Source organism: Chiloscyllium plagiosum, unplaced genomic scaffold (genome assembly GCF_037043375.1).
Source record: "Chiloscyllium plagiosum isolate Xiang-an unplaced genomic scaffold, Cpla_swu_hap1 HiC_scaffold_36, whole genome shotgun sequence".
NCBI classification, from domain to species: domain Eukaryota; kingdom Metazoa; phylum Chordata; class Chondrichthyes; order Orectolobiformes; family Hemiscylliidae; genus Chiloscyllium; species Chiloscyllium plagiosum.
The window spans coordinates 17,893,228-17,916,607 of record NW_028270174.1 but is presented as its reverse complement, the minus strand read 5'-3'; the positions used below and the strand labels follow the sequence as shown (position 1 = coordinate 17,916,607).

Here is a 23,380-nt window from a genome sequence, read left to right as displayed (position 1 = left end):
TGGAAGAGTATGGACAATGTAGCAAAATGAGGAGACAAAGAGCATGATGATAAATGGCACATTGGTCCCTAAGGCTCCTTTCATAGTTGACAGCTCCTTGAAGCACTTGTTTTCTTCCAAACTTTTATCTTCTCTCACTCCTTGACATCTCATCATTTTAACCTCTCTCTCTCTCTCTGTACCTCTCCGTGTAGCTGCTGCTGCTGCCGCCGCCGCTGCTGCTGCAGAGAAGGCTCAGTCCAAAACTTGTTCTGTGTGTTAAACGTTGTGGTTCCTGGGCTGCCTCGTTCCCTTCGGTGTTCACGATGACGTGAGACTGCACAGACAGTACAGCAGTACTGACTGCATCAGGCAGCAGAAATCAAGAGGAGATGGCATGACGTCATAATCATTGAACTTCCATTGGGCTTGGAATCCACTAGTGTTTGAAAGGTAGACCTTGGATGGGGTGGTGTCAACCTGTATTAAACGGGTGCACTCATTGCAACAGATATTCTGTTGTTTATGGTACTTGTATGTTATGTCCTCTGTAAATAACACTACTGTAAACCAAATCATTCTGGGAAACTACCTGAGTTCTGTGGTGCTTGTAAAATATGGTGGAGCAGAAATTAATCTTCCGCAGCACAAAACTGCGGTAGAATATCAGCTGCCTGCTAATCGGCCCATCCAATATTCAGTTTTCTTGGCATAATTGGAGTGGAATTTCAAGTGGGAATGTAACAAGAGGCCGGTGCAATCAAGCCCTGTTTCCAGTGCTGAGGAAGACCAATTTCTACTGAGAATTTCAATCCAGGAGGTGTACTTTTACAATCACAAACTGATATTTGTACATTTGAAGACTGAACAGAATAGACCTCTCACAAGCGGCAACCTTTCACTGTATTATTTTGCTTATACGGCTTTGTCTCAACTTAATTTTCATAAAATTATTTAACTTCACTGCTCAAATAAGGATGCAAAATAATGTTGGGATTTGAATCATAATAAAACTGGAAAACTTTCTCTGGGAGTGCACGAGCTTAATCTCATCATTACTGTGTGACACTTCATACAATTACTAACATACTAGGCAGGCAGCAATACAGAATTGATTCAGTTGTATTGCTAATTCTGTCTGATCCCCTTGATTGTGTTATTATCTTGTATTTCATGTTCCCTCAGGTGAATTTTTAAAGATATGTTTTAAGGATAGTAGTTATTAATCACTTGGGATGCTACCTGCTATCTCTGACCTGCTGAATATTATCTGGCAAGGTAGAAATTTTTATATCCATCCACTCAGAGAAGGTGGAAAAAGCATGATGTGCATTTCCATGCTTTGAGCCACAGAGAGCTTCCAGTGAGTGACAGACTTTTTGCATCTTGATTTTTTTTGGGATGAGTCAATGAATTATTTATATTTTGCATGTTGCTGAAATTCAATATAATCAGAATTCATATAAAAATGCAAGCCGACACATATTAATATCAGACAAAAATTGGTGAGTTCTACCTTTTAAAACTTTGGGAAATTGAAAATGGAAGAATTGAATCAAATAAAAGATTGTATTAAATGCTTGCAAACAATAACATACTGTAATAGTCAAGTGTAGACCTGGATATATTGGATTCAAACGTTAAATCTGTATGTATGGATCAGTCAGGATCATCCAATTTCTGTATTGCTATGTTTTCACACATAAGACTACCCAAAAACATTTATATGTTTTCACTACTGATTACTTAGTTCCTGGCGGCAACTTCAGAGCTGTAGAGTATCTACTGTGAATTTGTATTGCAACTGGTTAGAATGAGCTATTCCTTTGTATCATGGAATCTGCACATTAACATAAAAGTGAGATAGTCATTAAGGACAGTTAAGCATTTCCTGCAGACAATGTCTATCTATCCAAGTTTTATTGCACAAAGGTGCAATTATATTCCAATATAACAAGAATAAGAACGGTTAATCCACATAAAAGTGTAGAATTATCAAATTTCCAGCAAGGATTCTTAGATAATGGAAAGCACAAGATATTCCCAACAAACCAAACTGTGTAACTAAAAGAAATTATCATTTGAAAGATATCTGTCCAAAAGCTGCTCTTTGAGCTCTCTAATCATAGTTAGTCTTTTATTCATTGAATCTATTGTGTACTTAATTGGTATGACATCAATGTCTATTATAAATCTATGGTGATCAATACATTTTTAATGTTGAAACAAAGTGGGTTAACTGTTAAGAGTACTATAAGGTATCCATAATGAATTTTTAAACACACAAGCCGTACCATTCCTCTACCAATTGTAAATGGATAGCAATAAAAAAGCCAAAGGTTCCTGACTTATTTCATATACTGTGGTTGGGAGTCAGTAATACCCAAAAGAAATAAATAGGTTTATAGCAATATATTATTGTGCAGTTGAAACAATCTCAAAATTTGATGATCATACATGGGGACAGCAGTGACAAAAACTGTTAAAGAATTCAGGCGGGAATAAACATGATGAACAGTGAAGTAGCCAACGGGGCAAATGTAATTCAATATGGAGAAGTCTGAAGTAACGCATTTTGGGAGGAAAAATGAGTAATGATTAAATATGCAATTCCTTGAAAAGGGAGAATGACAGATTAAAGCGATAGGAAAACCAGTGTAAAATGTTACTGTTATAATTAGGGATCATAAACTAACTAGTTGGTGGTGAATGAGAGATCAAAAGCTGGATGTGTGGTGTCTAAAATGAAATTTAATACAAATTTTAAACAGAAATTTGAATTTATGCAGCACCTTAAACATAACATAACATCTTAAAAGTGCTTCACAGAAACAGATTCAGGTAAAATAGAATAATTAACCAAAAAAAAGCAAATATGGAATTTAGTGACCTAAAGCTTGGACAAAGGCACAGGGCTTTAGGAAACTTCCCTAAAGAGGGAAATTAAGTAGAGAGGATCAGGGAACAGGTTCAGAACTGAGAGCCTCGAGGTTGAATCCATGATCACCAATGTTGCAGCAACATGATTAAGAAGAGACAAAACAAGACAGCAAGAAGTGGATGAATGCAGAATTTTCAGTATCTTAGTATGCTGGAGAAGATTGCAGAAATAGGAGTTATAGTCATAGAGTGATAAAGTCTTACAGCACGGAAACAGAGCCTTTGATCCAACAAGTTTCCCAAAATATTACCCACCACTGATGTAAGACTCACCGGTCTTTAATTCTTAAATAAAGATACAACATTAGCCACCTTCCAGACCTCCAGCACCTTGCCAGTGGCTGTAGATGATACAAATATTTCTGCTAGGGGCCACACAATTTCTTCCCTAACTACCCACACATACTGGGATACATTTGATCAGATCCTGGAGATTTATCCATCTTTATATTGTTCACAATTTTCAGCACCTCCTCTTCTGCAATGTGGTCTGTTTTCAAGACTTCAATATTTATTTCCCCGAATTCCCTTGCCTCCACGTCCTCACAGTGAATACTGACATGAAACATTCATTTTGAATTTCTCCTATTTCCTGTGGCTCCACACATAGACAACCTTGTTGACCTTTAAGGGCATCTATGACTAGAAGGGATCTAGGAGTTAATGTAGCCCAGTCAGCAAAGAAATATTGGATGACCAGGGCTTGGTGGAAATTAAGGTTTGTGCAAATGAACTTTGGATGGTTTGAGGTTTGTTGGAGGCAGATAGGGTGGGACAGTCAAGTCTGAAGGTGGTTAATGCATGGATGAGGATTTCAGCAGCAGATACTATGAGGTAGGGACAGAAATGCTTGATGTACAGAGAGGAAAGAAGATGGTGATTATGATATGGACAATTTGCAGGAAGAAGCTTCTAATCAAGCAGCCTGAGTCGGTTGTAATAGTCCGATTCAAATCGAGACAGTAGGCAGACTGAGGAATGAAATCAGCAATGACGTTAATGAGTTGCTGGCAAGTTCTGAAGATAAAGGCTTCAGCTTTTCTAACATTTCGCTGGACCGAAGGTTGGACAAGCAAACTAAAAATATAGAGGCAATGGAGGTGTTGACAGCAGTGGTGCTGATTGTTATCAGCATGCATGCAGAACCCAAACTTTGTATCCTCAGATTTTGTGACCAAGGTGACAGGTGATTTTAGGAAACTGCTGAGTGTTTTGCTAGATAAGGTGAGAAAGAGGAAGGCGCGAAGAAATATTTCTGGAATGAAAGATTTTAGAGCAGTGCAGGATCAAGAAGAGCAGCTATTGCTACAATTGCATTGAAAATGGTGAAAAATTTAGGAAAAAAATTGAAGTCCAACAGATTTACAACAGCTAACAAATTAGCGGAATTTGCAATCTATCGAACCTTAAAACGACATCTTTCAACAACCATTCTTGTGGCCAGTGCCAGTCTGTAATTGATGCTGTCTTTGCAAAGGCAGCTCTATTTCTTCCCATAAATGAACAAAAATTGAATAAGCAGCATAAATTCCAGTTTATGAATAGCTGGTATATGTGATTAGTACCAAATTTATGTCACACCATGGAAAGTTGGATATTAAATATGAAGCTCTAGTGAAAGTCAGTTTGTATTTAAGTCTGAAGCTGAATAGGTAATACTCCATTCTTCTAAGGGGTTTGATGGTAATTAGATTGGACAAGATAAGCATAAAGCAAGGGGGAGGGGGGTTGTGCAAGAGAATTTTACAGTCTTTTAAATGGTATAATTATCATTCATATTAGATTACCATTATATATATTGAGAATATATTAACTGCATTGATTCTAAGTGCTTGTTCTTACCACATTTTTTTAAAAAGCATGAATAATTTCTGACAGCTCTCTGTGTTTTAGGTATTATAGCACTTAATTCAGCACTTAACAAGGATTACCAGTACTGTTGTATAATAATGCACTCCAGCATGTTCCATTTAGTACAGATTAGTAACTCATTGGTTAATCAATCTTCTTATCAAGCAGAAACACTCAGCAGTTTCCCAAAATCACCTGTCATTTCATTAATGCATATCAAGGTCAATTTGGATTTCATTTTTATATATGTAATTATTGGACATTATTTCTATGAAACATATTCACCTTACTTATTCATTTACTACATGATATGTACATGTTCATTGTATATAAATATTGTGTATACAAGAAAATTTGATGTATATAAAATACATTAAAATTTCAAAATTAGTTAATGTAGTTCTGCTTCACACTTTCTTATGGGCATTAGTTTTACTTATTGTCTGAATTCTTTCAAATAAAACATATCTGGTTTATGGTTAGAAAATCTTTTAACATATCACTTGACAACTCATTAATTAATCTATTAATGTACTGCAGACATAAAGCTAAGGCAATCTTTACACTGTAAACTGCAGTGTGTCGCAGTATCTAATGGTTTTACGCATTTCACCTTCCTGCTATTTCCACCTGTGTGGTTAAATTTATCCAAGTACAGTTGCTGAGCGATTTTAAGCTCTGCTTGGCCTAATTCTCAGGATTTATCTTGAGATTACAGGACTTTTCTTCATCTGTTGAACAAGGTGTACTATGGCAGCTTACAATATCTTCATCAACTGTGTCTCCCCAATCTGCAACCTTTACCACCTATAGAAATAAGGGCAATAGGAACATGGGATTAGCACTACCTGCAGGTTTGCCTCCAAGTCACACATGGATCTTGATGAGGATAAATATTTGAATTTTGATTTTGTTGGCATGTATGCTCAAGTACAGGAGTACAGGGAATGCACACAAGGCACCATTTTAGGTACAAGTACCTACATATGGAATCTTAAGAAAAATTTAGAAAGAAAGATCAAAGTTAAAAGTTGAACTTTACAGTAATTATAGTATGGTGTAAAACACAAACTATGGTTAAAAGTTACACATTGCAGACTTTCTTTGTGTTAGTAGAAAGTAAATAAAGTTGAAAGTTCAAACATTATGTTACTATTCTTTCATCATTGCTTGGTGGAATTCCCTACGTAGCAGCACTCTACAGTAAATTCATCTCATTAACTATGAGAGTTCGCAAAGGCAGCTCAGCACTACTTGCTTAAGAGCATTAAGCATCATCAATAAATGCCGGCCTTGGCAGTGATCAAATGAGTGACACCAAAATTGGTGTAGTGGACAGTGAAGGTGGTTACTTCAGAGAACATTGGGATCTTGATCAGATATGGCCTCTTTCTTTACAGACCACAACTTCCCTGCCCATGTGGTTGAAGATGCACTCAAACGCAAACCCATCCATGTCCCGCACCTCCGCCCTCGAACCCCACCCCTCCAACTGCAACTAGGACAGAACTGTCTTGGGTCCTCACCTTCCACCCCACCAACCTCCGCATAAATTGCATCATCCGTCGACATTTCCGCCACCTCCAAACAGACCAGACCACTAGGGATATATTTCCCTCCCTACCACTATCTGCTTTCTGTAAAGACTGTTCCCTCAGCGACTACCTGGTCAAGTCCACGCCCCCCGAACAACCCACCCTCCCCTCCCGGCACCTTCCCCTGCCCCTGCAGAAATTGCAAAACCTGCACTCACACCTCCCCCCTTACCTCCATCCAAGGCCCCAAAGAAGCCTTCCACATCCATCAATGTTTCACCTGCACTTCCACACATCATTTATTGTATCTGTTGCTCCCAATGCGGTCTCCTCTATAACATGGAGACTGGACACCTTCTCGCAAAGCATTTCAGAGAATATCTCCGGAACACCCGCACCAATCAACCCCACTGCTTCGTGGCCAAACGTTTCAAATCCCCCTCCCATTCTGTTGAGGACATGCAGATCCTGGGCCTCCTCCACTACCACTCCCTCACCACTCGGCACCGAGAGGAAGAAAGCCTCATCTTCAGCCTCAGGACCTTTCAACCCCATAGCATCAATGTGGACTTCACCCGTTTCATTTCCCCTCCCCCCACCTTACCCCAGTTCCAACCTTCCAGCTCAGCACCGACCTCATGACCTGTCCTACCTGCCAATCTTCCTTCCTGCCTATCCACTCCACCCTCCTCTCCGATCTATCACCGTCGCCCCAACCTCCATCCACCTATTGCACTTTCAGCTACCTTCTCCCCAGCCCCATCCCACTTATCTCTCCACCCCAGAGGTTCCCAGCCTCATTGCTGATGAAGGGCTTTTGCCTGAAACATCTATTCTTGCTGCTTCTTGGATGCTAACTGACCTGCTGTGCTTTTTCAGCACCACTCTAATCTTGACTCTTGATCAAATGTGCCAGTGGGCCAAGGAGTGGCAGATGGAGTTTAATTTAGATAAATATGAGGTGCTGCATTTTGGAAAGGAAAATCAGGGCAGGACTTATACACTTAATGGTCAGGTCCTGGAGAGTGTTGCTGAACAAAGACTTTGGAGTGTAGGTTCATAGTTCCTTGAAAATGGAGTCACAGGTAGATAGGTTAGTGAAGAAAGTGTTTGGTATGCTTACCTTTATTGGTCATTGCATTGAGCATAGGAGTTGGGAGGTCATGTTGCTGCTGTAGAGGACATTTGTTATGTTTTGGATTTCTTTGTGCAATTCTGATCTCCCTGCTATAGGAAGGATGTTGTGAAACCTGAAAGGGTTCAGAAATGATCTACAAGGAACTTGCCAGGGTTGGTGAGTTTGAGCTTTATGGAGAGGCTGATTAGGCTGCAGCTATTCTGCCTGGAGTGTCAGAGGCTGAGGGGTGAGCTTACAGAGGTTTATAAAATCATGAGAGGCATGGATAGGGTAAATAGACAAGGTCTTTTCCCCAAGGTGGGGGAGTCCAAAACTAGATGGCATAGGTTTAAGGTGAAAGGGAAAAGTTTTAAAAGGCACAGAAGGAGCAACTTCTTAATGCAGAGGCTAGTGTGTGTATGGAATAAGCTGACAGAGGAAGTGGTGGAGGCCAGTATAAGTACAGCGTTTAAAAGGCACCTGGATGGGTATATGAATAGGATGTATTTAGAGGGATATGGGCCAAATACTGGCAAATGGAACTAGATTAGATTAGAATATCTGGTCGGCATGGATGAGTTGGACCGAAGGGTCTGTTTCCATGCTGTACATCTCCATGACTCTGTACTGGGGAAATACTGTTGTATATTTTCCTCCACCCATAATACCAATACTTTTTAATGAAACCCTTTAAAAAAAAACTGCAGATACTGGAGATCATACAAAAATGGAAATTGATGGAAAAACTCTTTAGAACTGATAGCAGTATAAATACTACCTTTTCCTCACTGCTAAGTAGGGTTAGGGAGAAAAGAAGTGAGCGAACAGATGGAGACTGAGCCCAGAGAAAGTGAGATTAAAAAACGTTAGGCAGTCAAATGGATTTTTGATAGTAAACCAGAGAAGAATAAATGCTAGGCAGGTGATAAAGCGAGCTAAGAGTAGGTAAAACTTGTTTGATTGTACTGAAAGGAATCCATGTAATGCCTGGACCTAGGCTAAGGGGCTATGCAAAAGATGTGGAAGGAGGGGTCCAGGTTCTAAAATTGTTAAACTCAATGTTGAGTCCTTAGGTGCTCAAGCAGAAGATGAGGTGTTGTTCCTCCAGGAGGACTGTAGCAGGTCTGAGACAGAAATGTTGACGTAGGAACTTGAGGTGTTTTGAAGTGGCAAGCAACTGGAAGCTTGGGGTTAATTTTTACAGACAGAATATAGGGTCCTCCGCAAAGTGGTCACCCAGTCTGCATTTTGTCTTCCCACAGTAGGGGTGATGCATTTTGAAGATCAAACACATCAGGTTAGATTCAATGAAGTGCGGGTAAATATTTGTGCTGTGTTTCTGTCTGTGCGTGTATTTAAGGGTTTTAAAAAAGGGTCAGAGTTCCACTAGTAGACTTAAGGGCAAAGAACAAAGCAGCACAGGAACTGGCCCTTCAGCACTCCAAGCCTTTGCCAACACATTTTGCCCTTTCATATTAAAGCTGTCTTCACTTACAGTATCCATATTCCTCTATTCCTTTCCTGTTCATGTATTCGTCCAGGTGCTTCTTGAATGCTGCTATTGTGTCTGCTTCCACCGACTCCTCTGGCAATAGGTTCCAGGCACTCACCACCCTTTGTGTGAAAAACCTGCCTCGCACATCTTTTCTAAGCTGCACACCTCGCGCCTTGAACCAGGCAACATCCCGGTAAACCGTCGCCAACTGTTAATGGTTCAAAGTTTCATTTATCCACTGCTAGGTCTTATCTATTTGTGATAAATACTAGTTCTTGTTCAGTACGGGAGCCTTGTCAGTGTTTTTGTCCATCTGAATCCATTAGATAAATTGGGGACTTTGAATACTTTGATTAAATCATTAGCATCTATGGTTTGGGGACTCATCTTGGATATATTTTGAAACAGAGACAATAAGGATTTGGGTGTGGTGTTAGTAACTAATAAAGGTAAAAGAAAAAACAGGTTCTGGACCGAAAATAAGAAACGCACTCAAAATTGCAAAGAACGGGTGGCACGGTGGCACAGTGGTTAGCACTGCTGCCTCACAGCGCCAGAGACCCGGGTTCAATTCCCACCTCAGGTGACTGACTGTGTGGAGTTTGCACGTTCTCCCCGTGTCTGCGTGGGTTTCCTCCGGGTGCTCCGGTTTCCTCCCACAGTCCAAAGATGTGCAAAGTCAGGTGAATTGGCCATACTAAATTGCCTGTAGTGTTAGGTAAGGGGTAAATGTAGGGGTATGGGTGGGTTGCGCTTTGGCGGGTCAGTGTGGACTTGTTGGGCCAAAGGGCCTGTTTCCACACTGTAAGTAATCTAATCTAAACTTTCTGAAGGTGGCAGTGTCATCCCTGACAGATTTAAATGAAACTACAATGCCCAGGTTGGTTCATTTGGTAGTGTATTTGCCAGTAAAGTTAGGAATGCAGACATAATTGAAGTATTAGCACTATATTTGGGTTCGGTAGAAGTCCAAGAGAAAGCAGACACTCCTGATTTGTGAAATTAGGTAATATTGCCATATGATGAAAGGAACATGAAATTTAAAAAAAAAACTGGAAATGGAATTTCAAAGGGAAGAAAAAGACAAGGGAAAAGCAGAAAATAAACAAAGGGAACTGAGAAAACTAGAATTAGAATTGCAAAGGGAAAGATAAGCAAACAAGAGAGAGAATGAGTGAGAACACAAATATCAGCTTAAAACAATGCAAACTGATTGGAGTTCATGAGTCCAAAAAGGGAACTCAAACAAAATTACAACAAATCAAACTGTAGTTTTTACTCCAGTTCAATCTGTTCTAAGGCAGCTAATAAGTCCAGTGGGTGATTTGCAGACTCCGAAACATAGCGCAGGTGGTGCTTGAAAGTTTGGGGGATTGTGTGGATGCCTTGACTCTTGTCTTTCCAAATTCCCAACAAACTCTCTCAATGTGCTCAAGTGAACCTACTCCATTTTGGTGAGTCACAGGCCAGGATTCCCATGAGTTGGTGGGTGTGTTTGATCTCTTCAAGGGTGCATTGGTGATATCCTTAAAGTACCACTTCTGCTTTCACAGGAGTCTGCTACAATAATGGAGTTCAGAATGGAGTAGTTGTTTCAAATGTTTGATGTCAGGCAATCTATCCCACACAGTGGAGCAATTTTTGCATGATTAGTGCCACGATGCTAGGCAGGATAACTTGGAGAGCTTGCTGTTGGAGTGCATGACTTCACTACTGATTGTAAAATCTGGTTCAATACATTGTTGACCTATATTGGTGGAAAAAGCAACCTTTAATTTCAGACTTGGATTAAATGTATTTAATGTTAATCAATTTATCTACTAAGCACAATTAACTTCCAATATCATAGCTCACAATATTTTTGGGATTAGCGAAAGGTGCCATTGAACACAATATTCCAGCCATCCACCATTCCAAACCATTTTATTTTCTATGAAGGAATATTTGTCAGTCTTTACTCAGTCAATAGCACTTTTCTGAGTCAGAGAAATTCACTGCAGAGATTTATCATATAATCCAAGCTGATGTTTCAATGTAGTACTCAAGAAGCTTTGCACTTGGAACCTAAGGCAGGTGCCAACTTTCACAAACAATGTTATATCAAGGTTTCATCTATTCGTGTCTGGTAAAGATTATAGCTTCATTTGAACAGCAATGTGTTCTTGGTGGTACTCTGGCCAATATTTACCTACCTCAACCAACATCACCAACACATCATGGTCAATTACCTCATTGCTGTTTATGGGACTTCTGTGATCAAATCGACCATCGCATCCACCATCTCAGCACAGCACTTCACCTAATCCTGGAACACTAGTAATTTGGGATCCACTGTAATCTTGTTAAACTCACTACTTTTGAGGAATCAAATTGAACAAGTCAAACAACATGACTTCAACAATCTCAGTGCTTAATAATGTTGCTCTCCCATACAACTCGATGTGTTGAGATAATATCCAACAATAATGGAGTAGTGTTTGCCACAGTGGTGACATCTTTCAGGAATAACAGGCAAATACGAATATGCACCAGCTGTCTAGTTCACTTTTTATCCCAGAGACAAAAGTTTGGACACAGTTAGAAAGGAGACATTCACCATACACTATCACAAGGGATTACCACACACCAAACACATATGGTGGTACATTTTTGCATTTGTTAACTATAATTTGGATCATTAAATATATCAGAAAGTGATGCAATCACATTTGGAGTTTGAAGCTAAAACATAATCCTGGTCTTTGCCTGGATACTAACCATAATGTAACAATGGATTGGATAATATAGGTGCTTAGTCGTAAGGTTTCTTTAGAAAAGGACAGTTAGGCTCCTTTCTACTCCTTGGTCAGGCAAACAAACAGGAGAAATCTTGGATTTGTGAAACTGAGCATTAAAGACAAATACTCTCGCTCCCCATTTTGGTCAGAGTGAATTGAGTTGTCCCAGCTGACCGGACATTAAGAAAACAATGAGGAACTACAAGCTGCTGGGCTATTCATATAAAAACAATGTTGAACATATGATTTATTTACAAAAAGACCCCTACATATGAATATGTTTCATTCTGAAATGAGCCACGTTATGAGTTTTACTCCTGGGTGGCAGAAGGGGTAAAGCAAACAATGTTGCATAGGTTTTGGGAGGGGAAACTCCATAGTCTTAATAATGGAAATCCAGTGGATTATGAAGCTTAGGGAAACGCTGACCAGGATACTGAGATATATTTAAGAAAATAAACCAAGGATGAAATTGTTGGGTAGAAAAGATGTTGAATTATGCTCAAGTTGAGCACATTTTCATTTTCAGAAAATTACAGTACATGCAAAGAATCTGCAAATAAAGAACACAGATTGCATTCAGGACTGAGCTAGATAGATCTTTCATCCAGGAGTGAGGCAAAGGTTATGGAGGACAGACAGGAAAGTGGAGCTAAGACCATGATCAGATCTCATTGAGTTGTAGAGCAGCTAAGGGAAACAGCTTCCTATTATTCCTGTTCTTATTTGTTTTATGAATGGAACAATGATTATTGTGCAGGATAGAACATGGGGTGACAGACAACATCGTGCCATTGGTTGGCAGTGAGCAAAAGAGAACACAGGTTGAATACTATTTGAAAGGGAGTAGGGTGTTCATTCATTAAGCCTGCACATTAAGATTTGGAAGAACATTGGAGCAGGTTCTGCTTCACAAATGTCACTTTTCTGAAATCACTGCATAAACCAATTCTATCAAACCTCCAGCACCAATGAAATTTAGACTTGTTTATGGCACTCAGTTTTATATTTAAGTAATGTCAAAATATGAAGAGAATTTATTTCAGTTTGTATTCCTCGTATTCTAAATGAAAACTGCAATTGCTGTAACCTACATTCATATAGTGCCTATAAACACATCTGAGAGGCAAACATAAAAATGGGACACTGTGCCCAAGTAGGGATTTGACAAAGCGAGGTTAATGAGCTGGATTTTGAAAGTTTGTCTTACAAGAGGGAACATAAAAATACATGGCTTATGAGGGGACAGTACTACAAAACTCCATCCATACTGCTCCCTGCCTCAAAAGGCAGCCAACATAATCAAAGACCTCTCCCATCCTGGTTATAACTCCAACCTCTTCCATCAGACAGATGATATACAAAAGCTTAAGTACAGATAAACCAATTCAAAACAGCTTCTTCGCCATTGTTATTAGACTTCTGAATGGAATTCTCAAATTTATGTTGCCCTCACTTAGTGTACCTTCTCTGCAGTCATAACTGGGCGGCACGGTGGCAAAGTGGTTAGCACTGCTGCCTCACAGCGCTAGAGACCCGGGTTCAATTCCCGCCTCAGGCAACTGACTGTGTGGAGTTTGCACGTTCTCCCCGTGTCTGCGTGGGTTTCCTCCGGGTGCTCCGGTTTCCTCCCACAGTCCAAAGATGTGCAGGTCAGGTGAATTGGCCATGCTAAATTGCCCGTAGTGTTAGGTAAGGGGTAAATGTAGGGGTATGGGTGGGTTGCGCTTCGGCGGGTTGGTGTGAACTTGTTGGGCTAAAGGGCCTGTTTCCACACTGTAATGTAATCTAATCTAAAAAAAAACACTATTCTATTACCCTTATGCACATTGTATTGTATGATCTGTTTGTACCACACACAATAAAACTTTTCACTGTACCTAGGTACAATGTGACAACAATAAATCAAACCAAAACACATGCATTCACAGGAATTTAGTGTAGATTTGTTTGACAAACTAAAAACACAACCAAAATAAATTACTGAAAATATTTTATTTTGGCTTTGTTAACAGAACACTGGTCAGTATTCAGAAAAGTATCTAGCTGTGATGAACTACAAACTGTTGTTATAAAACAAACTTTAAGCTTTTAAAGATGACAAACATATTTGCAAGTCAGTGATTCAGTCCTGAAATTCGAAAGCATACATCAACAGATAATGTTGACAGTTCATTCACAAAATCAACTTCTCCACAGTCGATTACAAAGAAATTAAATTAACAAAAGACAGTTTGTTATGTTGTTCAAACAAAATTTATTCTCTCACTGAAAAAAGCACACCACATTGTGTGTTGAATAGATACATCTGATAAGTCCATTCTAGCAAACCGTAGTGCAGATTCTTCATCTGTACTTTTGTTTTTAAAAACGGTCATCATTTCAGAATAGTGTCTTCATTAGCTGAAACGAGAGATTCATTTATATTTTCTCTACCTACTACAGTGTATACACACATAATTTTGGAATTAAAATTAATTTACATTCAAAATAGGGAATGGAAGCACTGGAAACGGCACCTCTGAAGTAGAACACTCAGTAACAGGAACAAACTCTGCTTGGACAAATACTGAACAAAATTCCTTTTCTTCCAAATCCGACCCAGTGTCATTCCCTGCCCCACACAAACTCTATCATATCTTCTCTAGTCTCAAGAAGTCCCCTATATGCACCAACATGGCTTTTGACAGCACTCAATTCTATAACTCTGACTGATGGACAGCATAATGCTGTGGAAAATAGCATAATCAGACAGATGACTTCCATTAGCTGAGGTCAGATTCAAATCCTTACAAGTACAAACATCATTAGAAATTTTCAATCTTTTGGGAGGGAGTCGTAAATAGGATCTCAAAAAGGAGAGGGAGTTGGAAATAGATTTTCAGTTTACGGCCAAGATTTCTGTAATCAGTCACTGATGGCATAGTGAAGGGAGTGTAGGAGGCATAAAAGGCCAAAGTTGAAAGTATGCAAAATTCTGGATGGGTTCTCTGTGAAGCTGGCAACAGTGACAAAAACAGAAGGGGTGAGGTCATGAAATGATCAGAGACAGAACATTCCAAAGAGAATTACAAGTTTAAGCTGAGAAAGAATTGTTTGTCAGCTAGCATAGAGCAATGACTGAATGAAATTTGGTGTAAGATAGATATGGAAAGCAAAGATTTGATTAGCTAAAATCTATACAGCATGTACGCGGATTCCAACAGATGATGGCTTGATTCAGGGTGAAAGCAAGCCATTTTTATAACGGAGAAATTATGGGGTTAAAACTCAGTTCAGGACCAAATAGAACGTTGGGATTATGAACAGGCTGGTTCAAACCATGGTGATGGACAATGAGAGAGATGGATTGATGGCAAAGACACCGATTGATGCACAGGGCCAAAGGCGAAAAAGTGATAATTCAATAGTACAAAGCTTTAGTCAGACAATCTGGTCGAGTTCAAGGCATCAAATCTCAGGATGTACTGGCTTAAAATGGGTGCAGTATAGACACAACAGAATTATATCAATGCTTAAAGAGTTAATCTGTAAAACCGGTTACATAAAACTTGACTTTAGGATCTTAAATTTGAGGTGATCTAATTGAAGTGTTTAAAATAATAGGCTAGACATATAAGGCTGTGACACCAACCATCCAGAATAATGGAACATAATCATAAAATTAGAGGCAAGTCATACAGAATAGAAACAGGAGTCAGCACTTATCCCTCCAATGCAAACTTTCATGGAGAAATGGAATTTGCTTCCAAAAAACTTCTGGATATTCAGTCAACAGAAATCTTAAAAGTTTGAAATTGTTCGATTTTTGTTAGGCAAGGAGAGACAGGGTATATGGAGTTAGATTGGGTAAATGGAATTGAGGTAATATTAGAATATAAAAGGGAATGGTAGAAAAGGCTCAAGGACTGAATGACATACCCTGGTCATTATTTTCCTACACTAGTTATGAGATACATTTGTCATTACAATATATAATTTACTCTCCTTTGATAGTCACCAAATACAAAATATTGTTTCTGTGCTATCACAGAATAACTTATTTTTCAAATACCTTCCGCCAACTGTTTTGCAATTCGTTCAAGCTCATCTCGTTTCTTTTTCTCTTCAGCCTCAATTCTCCTCTCCTCTTCAGCAACAGGCTTCAGATAATCTTCATTATAAATGAAACATAAACAGTGAGTCTCTATAGGAACTGGTGAAATTAAAAAAATTATTTACAGCCTGTACGCTATTGCCACTTTCATCAAATGCAATCATTATTTTCTGGGTATTGCGACAAGTTGTTTGATTATCACCTAAGGAATACATGGAAGAAGTTCAGCTAGAGCTGATATATGGCAAAGTTTATCATTAACTTTTAATTATTAATTGCTGAATCCTTCACACAGGTTAGAAAAAGCCAGTAATTTGTTCCAGACCTTTACAAAAATGCAATATTGCCTTCAGGACAAGATCATCTCTAACTCTTACCATATCGCTTCTTTCCGTAGATGATACCGACCAGCAATGCCGAGTACCGAGCCATCTGCAATAGAATGGAATACAGATTTACTGAGATAGCATGATTCTAGTCCTCAGAAAGACTCTTGTCTGGAGTGTGAAAGCATACGTGCGTAATCAAAATAAGCAAGGATTTGCTGCAATGGAACATCTGTGTGTTTGGATTGTCAGAATTCAACTCAAAACAAGTTTTGCCCACAAGAGTGGTTGAAAATACAAGCTACGAAAGATGCAGCGAGGGAAAGAGAGCATCCAGGATCTGAGACAGCAGGGCAAACAACAGGAAACTGGACTAGTCACATAAATACTGTGGGTACAAGAGCAGATCAGAGATTTGGAATCCTGCAACAAGTAACTCCTCTCCTTCCTCCTCAAAACCTATTCACTGCCTACGATGTACAGATCACAAATGAGATGGAATACTCACCACTTGCCTCGAGTGCAGCTCTAACACCTGAGAAACTTGATAGCATCCAGAACATCGCAGCTCAACTGGCACCACATCCACAAACAGTCACTCCACCGCTAGCAGCAATGTGCACCATCTACAAGATGGACTGCAGAAATTCCTCACCGATCATCACTAAAGACTCTATTCAAATACTAGTTGCCTCCTGTGTCTACAATAACTCTGAACTCACTTGATCAATCTGGCCTTGATTGAAGAGATTTTACTGATTGAAAAATAAACTGCAAGATATTTGAAGTAAGCCAGTCAGCACATCAAGCTTGCATTACCATTCAGCGTGATCACGATTGATCTGAAAATCCTCAACTTCACTTTATTGCCTTTCCCTAAAACCCTCAATTCCAACACGGATTAAAATTCTAGCTCAGCTTTGAATACACTTAACAACCCAGCCTCAAACAACACTCTGTGGCAAAGAATTCCACTAATTCACTATCTTCAAGAACTTTCTCCTCATCTGTTTTAATCTGAAATTATGCCCTTTGGTGACAAACTATCTCACAAGAAACAACCTTTCCACACCTACCCTTGTCAAGCACCTTATGAATCTTGTACATTTCAATAATTCCAAATTCTAATTAATATAGGCCCAATCTACTCAATGTAACTTTGTAAGACAGTCCCTCAATATCTAGTGAACTTTCTCGGTCTCCATTGCCAATATATCATTCCTTCAATAAAGAGCCCAAAACTGTTCAGAGTATTCCAGTTGTGGGCTGACCAATGCCTTATAGTTTTAGCAAATCCTGCCAACTTTTATACACTATTTCCTTTGAAACAAAAGGTCATTTCATTTACCTTCTCTACTACTTAACTTGGATACTGGCTTGAGATTCATGCAAAAAGACTCTCAAATCCCTCTGTTCTGTAGTTTTCAAGAGTTGTTCTCCAATTAAATAATATTCAGCTCTTCTATTCTTCATGCTGAAGTGCATAATATCATATTTCCCACATTATACCCCACCTGCCAAGTTTTTGCCCACTCACTTAACATGCAAAATGTGTCACTTGCCTTCCCATCTAATTTTGTAATATTTACAAACTTTGTTACAGTACATTCACTTTCCTCATTGTGGTGTAAAATTCCAAGTAGTGGAATGTGGTGAAACGGTTAAAAATTATGTCCCAATACATGTGTGAATCTAACCGGAATGGAGGTGTTGCTTAGTCCCGTGTGAATCTTCTTATCTGTATGTAACCAGAATGGAATGTGTTTTTTAGCCTTGCTCTGCTGTTCACATGAATGTTTATATCTGGAAGGGAGTATATCAGCTAGAAAAGTCTCCAGTTCGGTGAGTCTGCTCCGGGGTTACGTTTAACCGCCGAGCGTGGGTTGTTGGCAACCGCTCTACGAGAACTGACGGCTCCCAGTTTTGGTAACATGTAGAGTGAGTATAAGCCAGACCCGTTGTTTGGACCTGGTTGTGGCGACGATGCGGGGAATAAAATGCCCATATTCTAGCAGACTCGCCTCTTGGTCGTTTGTTCTGTGTCAGACTACTCTCCTACGAACCTGACCTTGAGAATTTTTTAAAACACTCATCCAAGTCACAAATTATATATTGTAAATAATTCTGGCGACAGCACTGATCCCATTAGTTACAGGTAGCCATCCTGAAAATGCCCTCCTCATTCCAACGCTATTGGTTAGTCAATCCTTTATCAATGTTAATATACTACATCAACACCATGGACTCTTAGCTAATTATGTAGCCTAATGTATGGAATCTTATCAATCATCTTCTGAAGATACAAACATATTAAATCCACGGCTTTCCCTTCTTCTATCCTGCTTGTTACCTCCTCAAAGATTTCTAGCAAATTTGTCAGGAATGATTTCCTTGTCATGAAGTTTCACTGACTCTGTTCGATCTTAATGTCTGTTTTGAAATGTTCTATTTTTACGTCCTTTATAAGACTCTAACATTTCCCAATAAAAAGCTAACGAAGATGAATTGCAGCAGGTGAATGAAATGTCAAATCAGACATCCAGAAAGGAACAGGGGAGAGAAAGCATGCAAAACAACACAACAACCCACTGTGAGTGAAGGAGAGTCCATACATTTAGTTGTTCACTGAATCAGAACTTAAGAGTTATAGAGCTGTACAGCATGGAAACAGACCCTTCAGTCTAACTTGTCCATGCCGACCAGATACCACAAAGTAATCTAATCCCATTTGCCAGCATTTGGCCCATATCCCTGAAATGGAAATGTGTTGCTGGAAAAGCGCAGCAGGTCAGGCAGCATGTGGGGAACAGGAGAATCGACGTTTCGGGCATTAGCCCTTCTTCAGGAATGAGGAAAGTTGGTCCAGCAGACTAAGATAGAGGGAGAAAGAGAACTTCTTCAAGGAAGGCATCCTTGTAAGAGGATTCGCAGTAGGTTGAAATCTTTGAGGAGAAAGTGAGGTCTGCAGATGCTGGAGATCAGAGATGGAACACAACACATTTCCATCTCTGATCTTCAGCATCTGCAGACCTCACTTTCTCCCCATATCCCTGAAAATCCTGCTTACTCATGTATGCATCCCGTGCCTTTTAAATGTTATTATTGTACCAGTGTCCACCACTTATTCCACACATGCATCACCCTCTGCATGAAAACATTGCCCCTTAGGTCCCTTTTAAGTCTTTCCCTTTCACTTTAAACCTAGATCTTCTAGTTTTGGACTCCGAAGAAACGGCCTTACTATTCACCCTGTCCACATCCCTCATGACTTTATAAATCTCTACAAAAGGTCACCACTCAGCCTCCGACGCACCAAGGAAAATCGCCCCAATCTACTCCTCTCCCTACAGCTCAAACCTTCCAACCCTGGCAACATCCTTGTAAATCTTATCTGAACCCTTTCAAGTTTCACAACATCTTTTTATAGCAGGGAAACCAGAATTGAATGCAGTATTGCAAAAGTGACTTAACCATGTACAGCCACAACATGACCTCCCAACTCCTATACTCAATGCACTGACCAATAAAAGCAGGCATACCAAACGCCATCTTCACTATCTGGTTTACCTGCAACTCAACTTTCAAGGAACTATGAACCTGCACTCCAAGATCTTTGTTCAGCAACACTCTCCAGGACCTTACCATTAAGTGTATAAGTTGTGTGTGGATTTGCCTTTCCAAAATGCAGCACCTCGCATTTATCTACATTAAACTCCATCTATCACTCCATGACCCATTGACGTATCTGATCAAGGTCGATTTGTACAGAGGTTTCTTCGCTGTCCACTACACCTCCAGTTTTGGTGTCATCGGCAAACTTACTTTCCATACCTCTTATGTTCACATCCAAATCACTTATATAAATGACAAAATGCAATGGACCCAACACTGATCCTCGTGGCACACCACTGGTCACAGGCCTCCAGTCTTAAAAAAAAAAGAGACCTCCACCACCACCACCCTCTACCTTTGAGCCCGTTCTACATACAAATGGTTAGTTTTCCCTGTATTCCATGAGATCTAACCTTGTTAACCAGTCTACCATGAGGAATCTTGTTGAATGCCTTAATGAAAGCCATACAGATCATACCTGCCCTCATCAATCCTCTTTCCTACTTCTTCAAAAAACTCAATCAAGTTAGTGGGATACGACTTCCCATGCACAAAGCCATGTTGCCTATCCCCAAGTATTTGTTTTTTCCAAATAGATGTAAATGCTGTCCCTCAGGATCCCCTCCAACAACTTGCCCACCACCTTATGTCAGGCTCACCAGTCTGTGGTCCCCTGGCATTTCCTTATCACTTTTCTTAAATAGTGGCACCACATTAGCCAACAGCCAGTCTTCTGGCACTTCACCTGTGGCTATCAATGATACAAATAGCTCAAAGGGCCCAGCAATCACTTCCGTAGCTTCCCAGGGATTTATCCACCTTTATGCATTTTAAGGATACCCAGCAAAGCATCCTCTGTAAAATGGACAGTTTTCAAAATGCGACTATTTATGTCCCCACGTTCTCTACCTTCTATTATCCTTCTCTACAGTAAACACTGATGCAAAATACTCATTTAGTATATCCCTCATCTCCTGCCATACCACATGTAAGCGGCCTTACTGGTCATTAAGGGGCCTATTCTGTCCCTTTTTACTCTTTTGTCCTTAATATATTTGTGGAATCCCTTTAGATTCTCCTTAACCCTATTTGCCAAAGCTTGCTGATTTCCCTCAAGTATACTCCCACTGCCTTTGCACTCTTCTAGGGATTCACTCGATCTGTACTGTCGATACCTGACATATGCTTCCTTCTTACTCTTGACCAAAACCTCAATTTCTCCAGTTATCCAGCATTGCCTTCACTCACCAGCCTTGACCTTCACCCTAACAGGAACATATTCTCTCTGGATTCTCATTAGTTCATTTCTGAAGAAGGCTTCCCATTTTCCAACCATTCCTTTACCTGCAAACATCTGCTCCCAATCAATTTTTGAACATTCTTGCCTAATACTGTCAAAATTGGCCTTCCTCCAATTTAGCACTTTTAGATCTGGCCTATCCTTTTCCATCACTATTTTAAAATGAAGAATTATGGCAACTGGCCCAAAAGTGCTCCCCCACCGACACCGCAGTCACTTGCGATGCCTTATTTCCCCAAGGGGAGGTCAAGTTTTGCACGTTCTCTAATAGGTACATCCACAAACTTGACTGGAAGAAGTAATATTAAAAGAGTATTCTGTGCTATTAACCGTTAGGACTTTTAACTGTCAATGGCGAGTTTTATGGGCAATAAACAATTCCACAAACTTCATGAAAACATAGTTAAAGACTAGATGTAACTTCCCCAAAATTAAGGCACAATAGTGCAAATTGCCATGATGTGCATTTCAAACTGCATCAAGAGATGGAGATGGAACTGAGAATTATAAACTGCTTGTAATTTACATATTGATAACAGCTTGCAATAGTGTTACTTTGTCATTTTAGAAAACCAGCTCAAGGGTCTAAAGACTGGCCTACTGAAGACAATTCGCAATTCAAAATGTCACCTTGCATTATTTCAGGACTTGAGGGGCAGAATCCTAAATGTGCAAACCTAATGTCCAAATCACAATTTTTCCCATCATTGATCTGGAGTGCTGAACATTTATTGTAGTCAATTTTCTACAAAACATTAGGTTGGAAACAGACTACAATACCATATAAATAAAGACTCTAGAAAAAAAATAACCAAACCTGAAACAATGTTATTTCACACATCACAAACACACCACACCCTCCCTCTTGCCGACCCTTCAGTCCCACACCCCCCTGGCATCCCCTTGACCATCCCCTCCTTGCCCCACCAAGCCTCCCCCCACCTCACTCCATGGCCCAAGGTCCTGCTTTGACCTTAACCCAGGCTCCACTAGGCCTCAGCTACAGAGACATCAGCCAGTGGCCCTTCCCAAAAGGAACCTCGCCGCCCGGGAGCCTAGCGGCCAATAGAGCCCCGGACCCCCCTTTACCTTGATCAAAGGCGAGACCTGCACCGGAGGGACCATGATAACCGACAACGATTCCTTCTCTCCCGGAGACAGGAGCCAGCGGGTCGATGGAGGCGAGCGTCTTACGTCACCACGCCGCGCCCACCGACGGCACGACGCCTAACGTCATCGCGCCGCCGTTCAGGAGACATCTCCTGATTGGTCAGAAGTTTTACTCACAGGGAGTTGGCTGAAAACTTTCTGCCAGGAGAAGGTGAGCGCTGCCGATCAGGGAGTCAGAAAGTGTGGCGCTGGAAAAGCACAGCAGGTCAGGCAGCATCCGAGGAGCAGGAGAATCGACGTTTCTCGCATAAGCCCTTATTCTCCTGCTCCTCGGATGCTGCCTGACCTGCTGTGCTTTTCCAGCGCCACACTTGAAAACATTCTGCTGTGCAGTATGCACCCTTCCAGCAGCTGGGATGGTACCTTTCCTAAAATAATACAGAACTGCGGCTGCTGGACATCTGAAACAAAAATCAAGAAGTGCTGGAGAAACTCAGCAGGTTTGGCTGCGTCCGTGGAACAAAAACAGCTTTAACGCATCCATTCCCTTTCCCTCCTGTTTTCTCTCCACGGATGCTGCCAGATCCGCCGAGTTCCTATTTTTGTGACGCCATTAAGAAAAAGTGAGGCGCCAACAATCTGTCCAAGCGTCACCAAAAACTTAGAAGTTGTTTTTAACAAACACAATGCTGGAGAAACTCAGGTAGGAGCAAATTACTGCAGGTGCTGGAATCTGTACTGAAATTAACAAATGCTGGAGATCGCAGCGGGTCAGACAGCGTGCTAACGTTTTGAGTCCAGATTACTCTCCATCATCTAGATGCTGTCTGACCCCCACCCCCAGCTGTGATCTCCAGTATTTGTTGTTTTTAGCCTTGTTAACTGACCTCTCATATTAGAATTGATCTTTCTCTGCACCTTCTCTGTAGCTGGAACACTGTTCTGCATTCTGTTATATTACTCTGATTTACTTATGTAAGATATATTTTGTCTGGATAATACGCAAAACAATACTTTTCACTGTTTCTCAGTGCATGTGACAACAATAAATCAATTTAAATTAAAATATTGTCATTTACATAAATGATTTGGATGCGAGCATAAGAGGTACAGTTAGTTAGTTTGCAGTTGACACCAAAATTGGAGGTGTAGTGGACAGCGAAGAGGGTTACCTCAGATTACAACAGGATCTTGACCAGATGGGCCAATGGGCCGAAAAGTGGCAAATGGAGTTTAATTCAG

The 23,380-nt window shown here is 40.3% G+C and overlaps 2 protein-coding genes across 3 annotated transcripts in view; one reads left to right on the top strand and one right to left on the bottom strand.

The window, feature by feature from the left end:
• Positions 1-5,160, top strand: part of LOC122539439 (rod cGMP-specific 3',5'-cyclic phosphodiesterase subunit beta-like) — a 76,106-nt gene extending 70,946 nt beyond the window's left edge. For both annotated transcript variants that reach the window (XM_087980006.1, XM_043674284.2), the window contains one exon: positions 195-5,160. In XM_087980006.1, the coding sequence (XP_087836132.1) occupies positions 195-262 (68 nt within the window). In that variant the 3' untranslated portion in view covers positions 263-5,160. The remainder of the gene's footprint in view (positions 1-194) is intronic.
• Positions 5,161-13,670: 8,510 nt separating this feature from the next.
• LOC122539440 (ATP synthase F(0) complex subunit e, mitochondrial) lies at positions 13,671-22,227 on the bottom strand. The gene is made up of 4 exons (XM_043674285.2): positions 22,118-22,227; positions 16,168-16,222; positions 15,749-15,847; positions 13,671-14,097 (listed from the first exon to the last, which is right to left on the bottom strand). The coding sequence occupies exons 1-4, from the start codon at positions 22,151-22,153 to the stop codon at positions 14,072-14,074; spliced, it is 216 nt and encodes a 71-aa protein (XP_043530220.1). The 5' UTR covers positions 22,154-22,227; the 3' UTR covers positions 13,671-14,071.
• Between the last annotated feature and the right edge of the window lie 1,153 nt (positions 22,228-23,380).